The sequence below is a fragment of the Dysidea avara genome, chromosome 4 (genome assembly GCF_963678975.1).
Source record: "Dysidea avara chromosome 4, odDysAvar1.4, whole genome shotgun sequence".
NCBI classification, from domain to species: Eukaryota; Metazoa; Porifera; class Demospongiae; order Dictyoceratida; family Dysideidae; genus Dysidea; species Dysidea avara.
Window position 1 is genome coordinate 30,534,113 of NC_089275.1, and position 19,792 is coordinate 30,553,904.

At 38.2% G+C, this 19,792-nt stretch overlaps 1 protein-coding gene across 1 annotated transcript in view; it reads left to right on the top strand.

The window, feature by feature from the left end:
* The first annotated feature begins 1,527 nt into the window (after positions 1-1,527).
* LOC136254635 (fasciclin-2-like) overlaps positions 1,528-19,792 on the top strand; it is a 372,927-nt gene continuing 354,662 nt past the window's right edge. Inside the window, exons 1-2 of the mRNA XM_066047379.1 lie at positions 1,528-1,611; positions 7,989-8,397. Of these exons, the coding sequence (XP_065903451.1) occupies positions 1,585-1,611; positions 7,989-8,397 (436 nt within the window). The 5' untranslated portion in view covers positions 1,528-1,584. The remainder of the gene's footprint in view (positions 1,612-7,988; positions 8,398-19,792) is intronic.

Sequence of the window (19,792 nt, forward strand, 5' to 3'; positions counted from 1 at the left end):
ATGACCCATAATTGTTTGAGTTACTGATGGGGTCGATGAGATTCAATGCATACTGGTTAAATAATTTACGACATTGATACTGGCATTGCCTTCTGTTATCCTTGTACTTAGCATAGTCATAATCAGACACTTCATGTAACAACTTTAAATAGGCTGTAGGACCAGGTGTCCTACAGACCTTCAGCACTTCTGCTGTAAAGCCTTAATAAATAAAAAAGTGTTGATTGCATAAACAACATTGCTAGCATAACAGGCAGAATAAGGTTGCTGTTGCTTATAAAAATTGCCTATCACAGTAACTCACTTTAATTACAATAGCCTGGATATCAGAGTATGATGCAACCAGTGAGGTCAGAACCTCGCCACTTTTTGGCTGAAATAAAAAGAAAAACAACTTGAAACAAACATGCAAAACATAGCATATATTTAATGGCAGCAGTTGATAGAATCAGTACTTACCTACTGAACCTGTGTTTTATTCATCCAAAACAGCTTCATGTTCACTTAGTCCATATTAGGCACCTCTAAAATAATTATAGTTGTAGTATATTCACATTAGGCTTTGTATCTTTTGTAGCTACTTTGGAAACACTTCTTGTATTTACTTAAATGATATTACAGAGGTGGTTTTTGGTCAGTATCTAGTTTATCCCTAAAATTACATTGCAGTCTTACAGCCCAAAATTGCCTCCAAAGAATCACAACATGTGAAATTTTCTAAGGAGCATGTTTCTTAGACCAGGTCTGAGCCTCCTACTTTCAATTTTACTCTGACGCCCCTGAATAGTAGGGCAGTTGATGACTACATTATTATAAAGCTTTACAGTGACCAGCACTGAAGGTCTGACAGCAATATGTGCTGCAGCCTTTGGATTACCTAACCTAATAAACAGAATTGAAAAAGTTACTCAACTTAGCTACAAATAAGACGAAACAGAAAGTGGGCCAAAGAAAAGAAAAAAAAATTGGATATGGCTACTTTTGTTAGAGCATATAGAACTGCCAAATGTATATAGCTATAGGAAATAATGTCATATAGTTGCTGACAGAAAAAAAAAAAAACGTTTCAGAAAACAAAGATTTTATGCAATACTGTGAATAAATGAGGTTTACATAGCATATTTAAACCAAGTTAATGTAGGAGCGATGCATGAGTCAGTCGAGCAGTATTAGTGAGCATCAATCAGAATTCACGCATGAGTAAGTCAACACGTGCTTTAGGTGCGGAGAGTGTTAAGCGATAGTGCAATTTCGAGAATTATGCTTAGAACGAAGGGAAGTGGTGGAAAGAAAAAACAAATAGTCACCTCAAGGACGTCAGAGAGATGACAAGAAGAGGGGGAAAGAACTATCCGCCCAGTGCTGGAAAGGAGTCGTCACAGGCTACCAAATCGACCAAGAGAAGTAATGGGACTGCCCATTCACCACGTCTCAAGCGTCAACGTTTACGCGAGCAAGATGATGACTCTTCATCCAGCGAAGATGCTGAATGATTCGACGATGTCCCACTGACGAATGCTGACATCCCGAAGATAGTGGAAGCGATGATGAATCAATTCTCAAAGGAAGGTGAAGATTCTCAAGATGAAGACCAAGATAATCCACACCTCGGTAAGTATCTTTACCGATGTCTGCATCTCCGTTCAAGTCGCGTGACAGTGCGAGGTTAGGTAGGGTGTACAAAGTCTGCTGGTGGTTACAATATTATTTCAAACGAGGATCACGCGCACTTCTCACGTGGTTCGAACGTTGTTGTAAGTTATTAGGCCACTCCAATTGGTAATTATGTTTCTGATCCACCGCCCGCATTCTTTTTTGGTGAATGTGAAATTTCAGAAATACATGGGTAAAATGCCCGCATCAGCTTTTTGAAAAGCCTGGATTTCAGAAACATATATTGGGCTGCAACAAGTATAACTATCTAAATGTCCTAATTTGTATCTTATCAGTGAAAACCTGCAAGAAATGGGCAAAATGCAGTGACAGATCGATATACTCTAATAGAACAGTCTGTAAATCACAATAATACTCTAATTGAGCAGTCACTTCATTGTTGCTTTGTTGCTGAATTCCGCCCGCCCGCACCTAAAACTGATTTTCAAAGGACCAGAAACATAATTACCAATTGGAGTGGCCTTACAGCAGTGTGTACGTATATATATATATATTTTTAAATGTTAATACTAGCTAGGTGCAGTAATCAGTGGCAGTGTGCACGCGTAAAGCATTGGTATTATGCTTGTAGTGTATGGGTAATGCAACGATTGCAAATTAGTTGTAAAAAAAATTCCTCTACTACATTACCACGAAGCCTTATAGGTAGACTAGCCTATGAACTCTAATTACATCCACTCACTATCCCATTCTGACCCTGCCAGTATAGCACTTCATATTGTCCTGTCTCCTCTTTCTCAGATCTGGAGCACGTCAGCGTAATTTCATCTCACCAGAAAAGAACTCCTCCCCCCATCAACCACCGTATTGCTTCAGCTCCATCTGCTGGATCATCTATACCGCCAGTACCACCAAGCCTTGTGGCAAAGATTGAATCTGGAAAGTTTGTAGAGATGGGAGATCTTGTTCCAAGCCACTTAGGTTTTGAGGAGACAGCAGAAGCTAAGTCAAAACAACGATCTATTGCCAACATCTATGAGTGGCTTCAAGCATTTGCTGTCTATGTATCAGTTATTGCCAAAAAGCAGCCGCAGCGTGTGCCAGACTTGATGGGCTAACAAATTATTGTGCTGGAAGCCAGCAACAAATACCAAAATAATCGTTTACTGGCGATTTTGACAGCAAGCCGCCTCCCAACCTGACTGAAGTTTTGAGCACTGCATCAAAGCATAATACATAAAATTAAAGTGCATAGGTTGGTACAGTTTTGGTAGTCCTGTGGCTAGCTTTTATACAAGTGCAAGAAAAAATTAGGAATTTTCCATATGAGTAGGGACTGCAGCTTGTTTGTGAACTTTTTTTTGTAAATTTTATTGAATAGCCGTATTTAGCTAGTAATTCACCCCCCTCTGCAATTCTCGAAATACACAGCTAAACGTTCCTAAGAATGCGGATTTTTTAACAAACTGCTTTAAACAACACATTACCCACAGAAGTATCTTTTCAACGGCCTAATGTATTTCGCGGACTGGACTCACGGACTGGACTCGTGGACTGGACTCACGCACTGAGCTGGAAACAACTTGTAAACAATAATCCAGGAATTATCCATCTCTTGCAACACTGGAGACACCACTATCGCATTACAACTGCTGATACTGTTCTTCCTTACAAGTTAACAAACTAGCGCTTGCACTAATTTATTAGAATACACTTACGATACACGAGTACTAGCAGTGATAACGTGTGATAGAGGCTATTGTTGTAGCTCAGCTGTTTTTCCTTTGTTGCTCCAGTACTTAGCACTGGTGTTAGGACTGTAGTGATGAGTCAGTTTATTTGCATAGCCCCATCACATCGCTGGGCAGTACGTTCCACCTATAGCTACCCTGCTAAGAATTATTACTAGCTCATCTCTACAACACTAGCACTAGTGCTAAAGGAAAAACATCTAAGCTACAACAATAGCTTCTACCATGCTTTATCACTGCTAGTACTCGTGTATCGTAAGTGTATTCTAATTAATTAGTGCACCACTAGTTTGTTTACCTGTAAGGAAGAGCAGTATCAGCAGTTGTAGCTCGATAGTGGTGTCTCCAGTGTTGCAAGAGATGGATAATGCCTGGATTATTGTTTAATAGCTGTTTCCAGCTCAGTGTGTGAGTCCAGTTCATGAGTCCAGTCCGTGAGTCCAGTCCGCGAAATACATTAGGCCCTTTTCAACTGTTTTATAGTGTGTCTACAGTATTATTTTCCACTAATTTTCTCAAAGCCTCAGGGCTGCTCTTACTTTTAGTTCGCGTAAGTACGGGTCACGCCCACTTTCTAGACGACGAGATACGCGAGCCTATGAGGCCTACTATGGTGTTTTTCAGTTGTAGTACGTCTGAAAAGTGTTCTGGAAAAGCTACCCATACAGTCTGTAGAGAGGCGCCATATACAGCCTGTTTTTAAACTCGGAAAAGAAACCACCTTCGAGCCAAAGCAAACACTCTAATCCTTACGCGTGTAGTGGCGATGTTGAACAGGCAGCAGCATATCCCTAGGTGTATCCCAACATTAAAATCACGTGCTTTCTACAATTAAGCTACACATTTATTCCAATATGTTGGGGCGCTGTGGTGTGCATGCTTTGATGGAAGCTGTACCCATGAGAGATGGCCATGATAAAGAAGGATCAAAGATAAAACAGTAAGATAGTAGTGCACACATCGTAGGTATTTAATATTGTGAAAGGCCACAAAATTCGAAGCGTTTCCACCAAAGAAGCAAGGCTGTAGCTGTAGCCAGTTTTCTGCTATGCTTGACTGAACGCATCAGTGAGTGAGGTAGGCAGTGAGGCAGGCAGTGAGACAGGCAGTGAGGCAGGCAGTGAGGCAGGCAGTGAGGCAGTAGAAAATTTGCTAAAATAATTTTTTTTAAAATTTCGTAGCACCTCGTCGGAAACGTTTTGGGTCGTTCTGAAGACATATTTGGGCTTGTTTATACCTGACCAATACTGTGAAATGGCCATGAAGGATTTCTGAAGATGATTTTGGGTAGATTTTTCTTTGTGGACCACGCCCACACCTTCATCGTCCCTACTATACAGTACTATTGTACTGTATGGTAGTACTCTATGAAATATATGTAGGCATTTGATCAAAAGAATAATTTCCCTGGGTGGCACAGTATGTACTAGTGAATTTAAAAATTGTTAATTTAGAAATGGAAGTAGGGATCAAGCGATAAAAACTACTGAAACAAGTGATTTGAATGATGGCAACTATTACAACATAGCTTTGTGGGGAAATCCTTACATTGGCATCTCACCACGTCACCATATATGTTCAATGCCAAAGTAGGGATTTCCCCACAAAGCTATGTTGTAATAGTTGCCATCATTCAAATCACTTGTTTCAGTAGTTTTTATCGCTTGATCCCTACTTCCATTTCTAAATTAACAATTTTTAAATTCACTAGTTTGTTAACTTTTTTTGGTATAGGTATATAGCTATTATTGATCTTTGGCACTGACTGCTCTATTAGAGTATCTCGATCTTGCTGCTTGCTTTATGCAAGCTGCTCAATTACTAAATTGAAAGGCATGCAGGGTTTCTATCTCCTGTTTTCTACAATTAGTTACAGCTGGACCATTAATAATGGGCGTGGTCCACTGATCGTTAAGTACGAGCGCGCGCTCTGATTGATAAGGGCGTGGCCGTGTGTTCTTCACTAGGCTGTTTGATCGCTTTGCAAGTGTTGCTATACAGGCATCTACTTTCCCTTACAGTACGGAATCCGTTATTAGTTTTGTGGCGTCCGAATACGGCTGCTCTATGGAAAGTGTCGATACGAATTATTAACGCCTCCGTGACTGGAAAAGAAGAAGACGATCCGTAATTGAAGATAAAAGGAAAGGCAAAGCGCAGAAGGCAGACACTCGTCGGAACCCGAAAAGGCACATCCCAGCAGCGAGTTAAATATTGTGGCAAAGAATGGTGATCCTTCGCTGCTTCGTTTGGCCTGTAGCCTTGCGAATGTGGTCAGGCAGGCAGGCAGGCAGTCTGGCAGGCTGGCAGGCAGGCTGGCAGGCAGGCAGACGAAAATTTCTGTTTTAGCGATTTTTTAGAAATAAAATTCCAGCACTTTTCTAGTCGTTTCCTGATATATAACGCTAGAAATAAAGTTAGAAACTTGAAGACTCTTTAGTAAAAGGTTTATTTGCTGTGTGAGATATTTCTAGGATGATTTTTGAAGGATCAAAATTTGAGGCGCGCGCCAAATCCACCCGGATCCCTACTTAAACAGTACTATCGTACTGTTTGATTAAGTGGAAATTTCATTATAAAGATAGTAGCCATCCCCATTCAATAAATATGATATTGTGAAAGTCATTCTGTGATTCTATCCAACTTGAAAAATTTTTGCTGGGAGAGCAAAGGGTCCCAGACCCCTTCAAATTTACATTCTTCTCATGCTAGTGTGCTTCGCTACACCTTTCTTCAAAATGAATATTACCTGGCTGTGGTGTTATGCAGTTAGATTATGGAATATCAGCAAAATCTGTCTGTTCCTGATTGGTGTGCAGCCAGCGAGTCTACAGCTTTGCATGCTTGCAATCACATTATACTAAATATGTAATGAGAATTTTCCACATTTTTTGTGCAATACCTTTGTATGCTGTCAAAGTAAGGTGATTGATTGGTAGATTTATTTCCCACACTGTTCTCTGTTTGTAGCAATGTGTAATTTTAGTAAAAGAATTACTCTGCTTGCTATTCATTAGTATTTGCAGTGTACATCTTGGTATACATTCCATAGTTTTACCTGTAGTACCATTCTTTCCTTTGATGTGTTTGTAGAAATTCAATAAAATATGAACTTCGTTACAGAAAGGTCAAAAACAGAATTACATAAAAATAGTAATATTGAATATAGTAATGGAACCTTATTTGTGAGAATTTCTGGTTGATGTAAAGAGAACAGATCAATATTACCATATCATTGTGAGGAAATAATTATGAGACTATTTTTGGCTATTACTGTAGTTAAGAGAGCAAAGGCATTCTTTGATGATCTCAGATATTTATTATTGCCCCCACTAAATACAATACAGCACTGTGCTTAAAATGATAAGAGTAGAGCCTGGGGTCCGATACATTGTGCTTGTGTAACAAATAACTAGTATATTAAAAATTATAATTTAAAAATGAAGTAGGAATTCAAGCGATAAAAAGTAGTGAAACAAGTGATGAACAATGGTACCTATTACAGTATAGCTCAGTGGGAAATCCCTACTTTGGTACTGAACACAAAATAATTGTTATACCATGCCAAAGTAGGGATTTCCCACTGAGCTATACTGTAATAGCTACCATTGTTCATCACTTGTTTCACTACTTGTTATCACTTGGATTCCTACTTCATTTTTAAATTTATAATTTTTAATATGCTAGTTTGTTTAGTGTTTTGATAAAGCATACAGCTAGCTATAAACATGTGACTGTTCTATTAGGGTGACTGCTGTATTAGAGTATCTTGAGTCAGCCTGCAAAGATGTGTGCTTGCCCCAAAAGGGTGTGGTCATCGTGGTTTCGATCGATTCATAGTATTAGACTAGAGAATCTCGAATCCGAGCTCGAATCAACCTACCAACTTGAAGGTGTGTGGTCACAAATACAGCTAGCGTAAAAGGGGCGTGGTAATCGTGGTTTCGATTGATAGATCGATACTACGTAGAATAAAGAATGGGTGTGATGTCATGACCTATCGTGGAGTACCGGTACCTCCGTGCTCTGCTCCATACAGTAGCGTAGTCTAGGCGCCTTAAATAATTTTGTGGCATCTATTATGCTGCTTAAAGAAAGTGTTGATATGGAAAATTAACGCCTTGATATGGTTTTGTTGGATGAAGAAGAAGACAAGCAGCTTGATTGAAGATAAAAGAAAAGACAAGACGCACAGGGCGTACACTCATCGGAACCCCAAAAGGCACATCCCACCGCTGAGTTTGTTGTTGTGGCGTAAAATGGTGACCATGTGCTGCTTCGTTTGGGCTCTAGGCTTGCGACTGTGGTCAGTGAGTGAGGCAGTGAGTGAGACGAAATTTCGAGTTTTGACGATTTTAAAAAAATTCTATATCCGGCCGCCAGTAAGCATTTTCTTGTTTTTAATACTACATTTGATGCTAGGTGGACTAATATTATTCCGTAAAAATGATTTTCGTCACATAAGAAGTTTCTAAGCTGATTTTTTAAAAGCAATATTTTTGGTGGTGTGCGACATTTCAGGGGGATTCCTACTTAAACAGTACTACCGTACTGTTTGATTATACAGTGTAATGAGTAAAGCAATCAATACATCCATTAAGCATGATCTGTATACTCATTTAGCTATTAACTGTCAGTGATATGATGGTAATTATATTACTTTGGAACCTGATATCAGTTGTGGCTGGAGTCAGTCATCAACAGTGCACTCTTGATAAGTTTGTGAGAAATGCTAGTAACATAGTGAACTCTGATGAAACTGCTAAGCATAATCACACTATCACTATCAACAGTACATACTACAACTGTTTATCCAGATCTGAGACTAGTGATCATTACAGTTCCATGTCAGTGTCAATATTGTACATTAGATCAGATGATCCTAATAACACACATGAAGTTCGTTACAACCTACAGTGTAATAATAATGTTTGGGAAATTGTTGGGAACCAGTCAACTGCTCTGAGAAATAACAACACAAGATATTGTGAAGACTGTACTGATCAAACTGTCAATGAGTATCATTGTACAGGTTAGCAATTCATTTGTCATTAGTTGAATTACTGTATATACAGGCATATATATTTAATGCATAATTAGTTTCACAAATAAATGTTCATTGTAACTCAGTGGCAAATACAGGGTGTTGCATTGGTTTTGACTGAAACCCCCTCAGACAATAAGACACACACCCGGATGCAGGTGAACCTATCTAGTTTGTAGACTACCAGCTAAGTGTGTAAATTACATTTGCTATATTATAGCTAATGACCTACATAGTTAATCTTTGATGCCATTCTGGCAGGAGTTTCAGGATTGCCTGGGCACAAGATCTGACTATCCTCACGCAAATTAATTAGAAACAAATGCGAGCCCATCTCTGTGGACTCTTTATAACATATTTGCTTTTGCAAAACTGTTGAAAAGTGCGTAGATGCAACTAGGGCTAGCTACTACACTGCTGGTTGTGCAGCTTGTTAGACTAAGCTATTACTGCATCAATAATATAGAAGCTAAAACTAAACAATGACAAACTGACTTATTATAGCTCCAGTCCCAGTATCAACTTCCAATGTTAAGCCTAAATGTAATTGGGTCTGGAAAAACTGGTCTTATCACCCATGACAGCAGATCAAGACATACGATATGTTGTGCGGCCCAAGAAGCCGGCGTGCCACACTGTGGGTATATTGATAGGAAGAAAGAAAACCTCATTTTCACACTTTTGTATCTCGGTGATTCCTTATCCGATTGGAACCAAATTTGCTACAGAGTTGCCCGCCAGCCGGGAGAGTCTACATTCCAAATCTGAAGGAAGTTGCGCCAGCCATTTCCGAGATACGAGCTACTAAAGTTTAAACTTGTTTACTTCGTTTTTTTCTCTTTATCTTTTCGCACACTTGCAAAATAATTATTGCTATAAAATGCAAACATGTACTCCGATCGCCTTGAAATTTGGCATACAGGAAGGGAGTCCGACGGCGAGTCCAGCATTAAATTTGGTGCAAATCCGATGAATGGTTTGGGAGTTATGACCAATTATTCGCGTAAAACAAGATCGATTGCTGTCACGCCTACAGGGTATGAGTTCAAAATTGCTATGTAGATGGAGTAACCATCGTAGGAGTGCCTTTTGGTGGTTTGAAAGGAATTGAGATAAAGACCATGGAGATATGACACAAAACCCAACCTGTGTTGCAATTATGTGATCGATTTTTATAATAAAAAGTATTAGTTTTTATGCCTACTAGGCAAACCACTTAGAGCAATGAGTTGAAAATCAGTGTATAGCTACAATAATCTTCATAGAAAGTCCTTGCAGTAGTACAGAAGAATCGGATTACAAGCCACTGAGTTATGATTCAAAAGCCAATTCCGTGTAGCAAATGCAAACAGTTAATCCTATAGACAGTTCAGCAAGAAGCAAGTCACCCTATAGAGAGTTCAGCTACAAATATATCGCTGTAGTGATTCAGAACAATACAAGTCATACTGAAGAGAGTTCAGCTATAAACAAGTCATGCACCCTGTAGAGAGTTCAGCTACAAACAATTCACTCTGTAGAAGTTCTGCTACAAACAATTCACTCTATAAAAGTTCTGTTACAAACAAGTCTTCATGCAGAGAGTTTAACAATCAAAATCCACCATGTAAAGACTTCAGCTTTACTAATAAGTTATTCTGTAGAGAGATCAGCTAGAAATAAGAGAGAGTTCAGCTACAAAACATCACCTTGTAGAGAGTTCAGCTACAACCAAATCACACTGTAGAGAGATCAGATAGAAGAAGCCACCTTGTAGAGGGTTCAGCTGTGAAGTGATCACCCTAGAGAGAGTTCAGCTAGAAAAAAATCACCCTGTAGAGAGTTCAGCTACAAAGAAACCATCCTGTAGAGAGTTCAGCTACAAACAAATCACCCTGCAGGGAGTTTGGCTACAAAAACTCCACCTGTAGAGTATTCAGCTACAACCAAATCATCTTGTAGAGTGTACAACTAGACACAAGTCACCCAGTAGAAAGATCAGCTACAAGAAGTTACATTGTAGAGAGATCAGCTAGAAGAAATCACCTTGCAGAGAGTTCAGCTACAAAGAAACCATCCTGTAGAGAGTTCAGCTATAAACAAATCACCCTGTAGTAGAGTTCAGCTACAACCACATCACCCTGCATAGAGTTTGGCTACAAAGAAACCATCATGTAGAGAGTTCAGCTGCAAACAAATCACCCTGTAGAAAAATCAGTTACAAACATATCACCCTGTAAAGAGATCAACTAGAAGAAATCACATTGTAGAGAGTTCAGCTACAAAAAAACTACCCTTTAGAGAGTTTAGCTGAAAACATATCACCTTGTAGAGAGTTCAACTATAAACAAGTCACCCTGTAGAGAGATTAGCTAGAAGAAGTTACCTTGTAAAGAGTTCAGCTATAAAGAAACCATCATGTAGAGAGTTCAGCTACAAACAAATCACCCTGTAGAGAGATCAGCTACAAACAAGTCACCCTGTAGAGATATCAGCTAGATAGAAGTTATCCTATAGGGATCAGCTACAAACAAATCACCCTGTAGAAATATATATTGGAAACAAATCACCATGTAGAGATTTCAGCTAGAAACAAGTCGCTCTGAAAAGAGTTCAGCTAGAAACAATGGGAGTTTCAGCTACAGTTCAGTTATGTATAAGAAGTCACCTTATTACCTACAGTATGATGATCTTTCATTGTTAAATATACAAATATTTTTAATCAGACAAAAACTATACACAACATTTCTTCCTTTGTTCCACAATTCCTGCAAAAAAGAAAAGAAAAAAAAGAACAAGTTATATGGAAGCACCAAAGCCAGTTAATGGCCGGCTTTGTGGCTTGCAATACAAAAAGAAGTGATATTTAAACCAAAGCAGCCAAGCTGTAAAAAAAGAGTTCTGCCCCCAAAAAGGCCAGGATGAAAAAAGATGTTAAATCAAAGGTGGTGGCCAAGAAATGGCTGTGATGGTAGGTTAATGGCAAAAATTTTAATTACGACAATTCAGGTGAATTTGCATTGTCTCTTTTCCTAGCAATGCAAATTCACCTGAATTGTCGTAATTAAAATTTTTGCCATTAACCTACCATCACAGCCATTTCTTGGCCGCCACCTTTGATTTAACATCTTTTTTCACCCTGGGGGCCGCACTTTTTTTATAGCTTGGCTGTTTTGGTTTAGATTTGATTTTTCACCAAGAACACAAGGCTACAGTACAATAATAAACCATTAAATTTTACAGCTAGACTTGAGTGGTCTGCTTTTGCTGGTTTCTGTTCCTGAATATAGTGGTGATCCATACGTGAGGTCTGGGGCCTTAATGGAGTTCCGATCATTAGTCTAGGGGTGGCTGTGTATGGCTGTAATGCTTTGTGGTGTTGAATAAAGACCTGTGCAGTAAATTTCTGTACATTTTAGCCAGTTTTGAGACCTGAATGGTTGGCATAATTCATCCTTACACCTTCCTCTTTGATTTATTAAACAGCCTCTTGCTCTTCTTCCAGACCACCCCTATTGGAGCTTGCCTGATACAGTCAACCTTGGCTTAAAAACTATCTAAAATTGCTGGAAACTTGGCTGTTGGCTACTTGTACCATGGATGCTCTTGAAGGTAAGTGATTGGTATAAAACGAGTGAAATTTTCATACACATAACTTCAACCATTGGTGAGCTAAACCACACTAATGCTTAAAACCAGCATTTCTCAATACTTTTAAATTGGCAATATAACTGGTTTTCCCAGACTGGGTCAAAAATTGGCTTTAATATGTCTTGTGATGTACCTATGCGCCAATCAACTATATACTAGATAACTATTACTTCTTGAATTACTTTATGTCTAGTACTGTTGTCCACTCAGCTTGTGTCTCTACAGGGTGACTTGTTTGTAGCTGAACTCTCTACAAGATACTGTAACTTCTTCTAGCTGATCTTTCTACAGGACGATGTGTTTGTAGCTGAATTCTCTACAGGATGATTTGTTTGTAGCTGAACTCTCTACAAGGTGACTCTTTCAGCTTAACTCTCTACAGGGTGATCTTTTTGTAGCTGAACTCTCTACAAAGTGATTTGTTTGCAGCTGAACTCTCTACATGATGATTCCTTTGTAGCTGAGCTCTCTACAAGGTAATTCCTTCTTGCTGATCTGTCTACAGGGTGACTTGTTTCTAGCTAATCTCTCCACAGTCTGATTTGTTTGTAGCTGAACTCTCTACAGGGTGTGCCTCATAGACATTTCATAGTAAATTTTGTTCACCAAATATTGTTTGAATCATAACAGCTATTGATAGGCCTGGATAACTTATTGAATAACTTAGCTTGTGCTATTGTAGCAAAAAAATATTCAATCTTTGGTGACTTTTTTTAAGAATCACTGCAGTAAGTATAAGGAAGTTGCTTACAACTTCACTAGCTACAAACTTATGAAATGAATATGCTTGCTTATCACAGTATTGACACTTTACATTACACCTTTAAAAGGACGCATGGCAAGTCTTTGGTCATTATACCCTCTCTTGCAATATGACTGACTGTTTTGTTATTTTCAGTAACATGCTCTGAGTATATAAAGACAGATGTGAGCCTTGCAGCTATCTGGAAACATGAATGTATGGTGATACTTGAAGTGTTCTGCTATAATGAAGAAAAGCTTTGGATTGAAATGTGCTTTTAGAGTCTCAACCTATAGTAGCCATTATTTGTTTTAATTATTTATCATCAGACCCAGCGTGCACTTTTGTGCCTCACACATTTTTCTCTGTTATTGCATCATTAAACTTGTCATATAACAGTACCTACAGACCAGATTATTGATGGTGTAAAAGAATTAAATTAATTCCAGCATTTTGAAGCAGTTTGAGAGATCACAATAAACTTAAAGATAGATTTGAGTTGAGATACTTAATAGCTTTGAAATGATAAAGTGACTAATTCATAACAATAAATGCTTTACCTGCCTATATTATGCTTGCTAAAAATCAGACAATAGTGAAATCAGATGATTAGGAAATTAATCCTGAACAATTGCATTTACTCAAGTAGCTACTCAGAAATCAAATATTTGGATGTGTGTAATCTTTTCAATGTTTTTCTAGCAACCACTTTGCAATGCTAATTGCATGTTCACCACACATTTCCACTCAATGCTGATATTTCAAAGCATTATAATTCACATTAACAAGCTTACACAGCATAATTCATTCACAAATACTGACTGTATTTATTCCGTCTTTGTTTAGGTGTTGGAACTAATAGTCCAGATATTCTACCTTGGCTCAAACAAAAACAGACCACAACCCCCAATAGTGAATAACATTAGAGTCATTTATAGATTTGAGGTTTGTTTTGTCTCGTTATAAGGAGTTTTTAAAAATAGTTGTTCCAATACTGAATAAAGACGGAGTTAGAATATGTAGTACTGGAACACTATTTTTGCTGTGTTAGCAGTTGTTGATACACAGTTCCAGTTATTAATGAGTTCCACAGTACTCCTAAATGGTTTGGTATGTGAACTGCAGTTATTAAAAGAACCAGAGAGTCATGTGCATAAATATGATGAACATTTCCTTAAAGTCACATATGTAACCAGGCCTGCGATAATAATAGGGCATGTGGGCACATGATTTTTGCCTACTTTTTTACAATTTCATTACTCATAACTTATTGTGCCATTATGCTATGGCATTGCTATTTTCAGCTCTCAGTACACATTTAATTTGCATCATGATCCAAGTTACAGAATGCAACAATACCATTCCAGTACTAAGATATGGCCTGTAGAGTGATGGGGTGAGCTGAACTCTGTACATGGTAGTTTCTTTGTAGCCGAACTCTCTACAAAGTGACATCTTCTAGCTGAGCTCTCCACGGCGTGATCTCTTCATAGCTGAACTCTCTGCAGGGTGATTTGATTGCAACTTAACTCTCTACATGATGGTTTCTTTCTAGCTGACACAGGAAAAGCACATTGAAAGAACGGGGCAACATTTGTGACAGTAACAGTCCGCTTACTTGGATAACATCTAGATTAAGTAGTTAAAGTCTAAGTAGCTAAAGTCTTTGAGCAGGCTGTAGGACCAGGTGTCCTACAGACCTTCAGCACTTGTGCTGTAAAGCATTAATAAAAATAATAAATAGATCAGACGTTCGCCGTTTCGCCAGCTACAGACGGAGCTGTTTGCCTTCAGTAGTGGCACAAAAACCACACGGAGTGGCAGTATAGCTGGAAGTAACACTTGGCTTTACTGGCTGTTGGTTCTCCATGACTAGCAACATTCTCAAAAGAATCTGGGGTACTTCAGTCTTTGCTTTGTTTATCAGTTTTACGCTTCTAATGCTTTAAAAGCGACATTTTGATTTAATGCACGCACAGATATACATGAAATAGAATATATTACATTGTTTAACACTTGTAAATTCTCTGTGAAAGTTAAGCTTTGTCCTCCAGTTGAACTGAAGAAGTACCATGCCATTCCATAACCTAAAAATAAATACCATAAATAACACCACAAAGTATAATTTTTAACCTTTCATTGTCCGTTGGCTGTGTCAACATTCCATTTAGAAAGTTATGATGTTGAACTTGAAATCTGTTGCCTTACATGTTTCATCAACTGCTGTCACTCTTCATGGAGAACTAACTCAAGGTTGCCATGATGAACTTCAAACAGTTACCTAATATTAAATCACACTAACAAACCATACCAACATGAAATGTGACCGGATTTGCAAAAAGGTACCTTTTCACACACTTGACATACCAGCAAACAAAATATCATAATGGCTGCCTCCTTTCACTCATCAACTTTCTTTATATATCAAAATGTAGCCAACTAATGTAGGTTTAATCAAGAAAAATTGCAACTAAATGTATGCATTGATACAAAAGTTATGAAGTTTCAAAGTTCAAAAAATGGGTCAAATTTTATGTGTGATAAAGGTATCTTTTCGCAAATCCAGTCACAAATTATCACTGTATTACCTGCCATTGTTTATCAACTGTCGTCATTCAACTCTGGGTGGCCACAATGAAACTCAGTCAGCTAATTTTAATTTACACTAATAAAATAGCAACAATCACTCTGTTACCTTCCATATTTCGACTGTCGTCTTTCAATCCTGGAACTAAATCAGGGTTGTCACAACCAACCTCAAACAGTTTGTTAATATTACATAACACAAATAAAATAAGAACATTAAATAATCACTCCTATTACCTTCCTTTGTTAAACAACTGCTGTCATTCAATCTGGAGAACTAACTCGGTGTTGCTGTGATGAACTTCAGTCAGAAAATCACCCTGTCACCTCCTATTGTTCATCGACTGCTGTCATTCAAACTGGGGAACTAACTCAGGGTTGCCACGATCAACTTCAAACAGTTGGCTAATATAGCACAATAAAAATAAAATAATAACAGTAAATAATCACTCGTCAACTTCAATTGTTCATCAACTACTGTCTTTAAACTGGGAAAACTAACTCAGGGTTGCCATGATGAATTTTGAACAGTCAGTAAATCAGTCTGTCACGTCCATTCTTCATTGACTGTCATCATTCAATCTGGAGAACTAACTCAGGGTTGCCACGGTGAACTTCAAACAGTTGGCTAATACAGATATAATGGACAAGATTAAATAATCACTCCTGTTACCTTCCATTGTTCAACAACTGCTGTCATTCAACTTTGAGAACTAACTTGGATTTATCATGATCAACTTCAAACAGTTGGATAATCATTTGTCACGTTCAATTGTTCATTGACTGTTGTCATTCAACCTGGAGAATGAACTCAGGGTTGCCACAGTGAACTTCAGACAGTCAGATAATCACCTTTTCACCTTCCATTATTCATCGACCATCGTTGTTCTATCTGGAGAACCAACTCAGGATTTCCACAGTCCACTTCAAACAGTTGGCTAATACTACATAATACAAAGTAAGCAAGTACAGTAGGGATATTGACTTCTTATCATTTATAGTATTTGGACATTATGTACTACTCCGATCCAGCTTGTTTCAGTACTTTTTATTGCAGCATTATACACTATCTCTAATCTAATTTAAAATTCCAATTTTTTTCTTATACTAGTTTGTGAAGTTTTTTTTTTGCAAGCTCATGACCACTAAATATCTGCTGAGTTACTCACAGCACTGTTATACTAGATTATGACTAATAACTGATCAGTGGGCGTGGCTCTACATAAGCCTGCAGACAATAATGGATGTGGATTCGTGCATACCTATGGACTAATGAATGGGCGTGGCTACCATATGTCTACAGACAGTAATTTACATAAGTGGGCGTGGATTCGTGCATACCTACACACTGATGAATGGACGTGGCTACCATATGTCTACAGACTGTAATTTACTTAAGTTGGCATGGCTCACGAAAGAAGCAGAGCTACGCTAGCACGTGTAGTAACATGTCCACATTTAATTTAGCATGTGGGGTCAGACTCGAATAATCTGTAAAGCAGAACCTGGATGACCCGACTCGGTTTAACATTGTTACTAAATAAACTATATTTATTGACTTACACATTACTATATAGTTCGCTGTGAGTTGCTCTCTCTGATCGACATCAATAGTGAGTCATGTACATGTGTGTTTTTGGTGCAACCGATGACCACGTGTATTCATTTAGTTTGATACAATATGCACTGGTATGGAAGCCGTACTGTAGTCTATTAACACTCAGCAGTAGAACCTTGACTGATGGCCATGGTAAAGAAGGAGAAATGGTAGGACAATACCGCAAGCATTGTATGCTTATCAATATACCAAAGGTTTTTTCTTAAGCGAACTAGAAATGTTTCTGCAAAAAAAATTAGGGCTGTAGCTGTAGCCAGTTTTCCACTACACTTGACTGAAAGTGTCAGGCTGGCAGGCAGGCAGTAGAAAATTCTGTTGGATTTTTTTTTTCTAAATTTTGTAGCTACTTGACACAAACAGTTTGAGTCGATCTAAAGACACTTTTGGGCTTGGTTTTACCCAACCAATACTGTCATGTCGTTGTAAGGAAAAACCGTGGCAGGTTTTAGGGTTATATTATATCACGGATCGCCCCCACACCTTTGATGTCCCTAATATACAGTACTATTGTACTGTATGATAACAATATGATCACTTGTCACTAGGGTTCCATCGATACAGAAAAATACCTACTGATCTGATACCGATACCTAGCAGTAAATTTTCACCAATACAGATACTGATACCGATAATTGCCATACAATTTACACACCTATCAAGCTGGCTATGTGTGACTGCTCTATTAGAATATTTTATTGTGCAGTGACTTTTCTATTAGAGTATTTCGATCTTCATCCAAACATAGTAAGTAGCAGTTGCTTAATGTTTAACAAAGCAATTCCTGCACCTTTTATGCTAGAATAATCCTCAACACTATTTCCAATTTGTTATACCTCACGTTTTGCTAGCATAACATTTATGATGATAGTTATGATTATGATGATTGGTGCGAGTGGTCTATTAATCGGTTTCGGAATATCTGAATAACCCATACTGATCGATACCAAAAGCCCAATATCGGCTCTGATGCATTATCGGTGGAACACTACTTATCACTTTCAATTGTTCATTGACTGTTGTCATGAAACCTGGAGAAAGAACTAAGGGTTGCCACGGTGAGCTTCAGACAGTCAGATAATCACCCCGTCACCTTCCATTATTCATCAACTCGACTATCATCATTCTATCTGAATATCAGCTTCAAACAGTTGGATAATCACTCTGTAACCTCCCACTGTTTATTGACTATTGTTGTTCAACTGGGAGAAGCAACTCAGGGTTACCACAATCAACATCAAACTGTTGGCTAATACTACATAATAAAAATTAAATAACAATATTAAATAATCACTTGTCACCTTTAATTGTGACCGAATTTTGGAAAACCGTCGATATACGCACAACAGTACTTTTGTAATAAAACGCATTTAAAAACTATGGGTAGGCATTCCAGTATCCGAGATTTTTTAATAAAAAAATTCTCCGTATATTCCCCAATAGAACCCTGGCACAAAATGACAACTCGTGTTGAACTTGGGATTGCTCCGTCGTCCGAGCTCCAATGAGGGTGAAAATCGCTGTGGGGTTTGTCCACACGCTGATCATCATGAAAATCTTAGTTTTATCGTGCGCGTTACATATAAGTAAGTTTTGTGTTGTTTTGTAATCTTTTCAAGCCTTGTAATGTATGTAGAATACTTTAAAACTTTAAAAAACGTACGGTCGGGTGGAAGGTAGTCACTGGTGCTTACTTTAAAGTGCGTAGTTACTTCGCTCGGGTTAGCGATTTTCAACTCCAGAGAAATTTTCTGATGGTTGTGTCATCAGCTCAAAAGTATAAACCACTTCAAAGTCGGCATAACAATGCCATAATTGAAACCACAACTCCACCTTAAGTATTGTTGCATCATTGTGGCACCTCCACTTTAGTTATTAACCTTTATAAGTTGTTAACTTGATGTTTTTACCAACTTGAGATAGCCACTTGCCTATGGGCATACAGCATTGTATTGAGAAGTGTGCAGTAGGTGAAACATATTTGCTTACCACAAAGCATACAAAGATCGCTGAGATCCAATAAGACCTGAAGTTACTCTCATTACATGTACAAACTTGCAGCTAGAAGCAACTGCAGTTTCAAGATAGTCCAGATTGCTAAATGGCTTCCTGATTCAATTGTGCCATCTTCCCCTGTATAATGTATGGGGAGCCCTGGAGAAAAAATGTACCTTTTTTCAGTTTTTAAGCACTGTGCATGCCAAAGTGGCTAATTCCAACCCAACAAACTATATATTTCTGAGATCGGCAATCAATACTCTATCTATTGAGCATATAAAAAGCCCGTTTTTCCAAAATTTTAAAATCAGTCTGGAATGCCTACTATGGGTAAAAAATGCAAGCTCCAGAAAAAAATTACACAAGTTTTTATTGCCTCAGTAGTGGGGGAATTAAGCCTCCAATCGATAAATCCTGGGTATCATCGTGTTCGCCTGTTCATAGGGTATACAAAACTCTTTGTTTCATCTCCATACACGAAAGAATTTCAAAGTTACAGACGTTTGTTTACATTTCGGTGACAAAAGAATTTACCGACGATTGTTTTTCAGTTAACTTGCCTTCTTTCTCGAACACAGAAGCATGCCTGGGGAAACAACTATACCTTGGTGGATGCAGAAATTCATGGCGAACACAATGAGCCAAGATCCAATTTTGTGTGCCGTTTTATCAGTAAGTTATGATGGTTTATGTAAGCGCCTGTAGATTCTTTTCTTGATAGCTACTGTACATATCAATTTATTTGCTCATCCGGCTGTCTAGTGCTGTATTTCCATTGCTTATGAAGCTGAAACTTAGCTAGTCCATTCCTC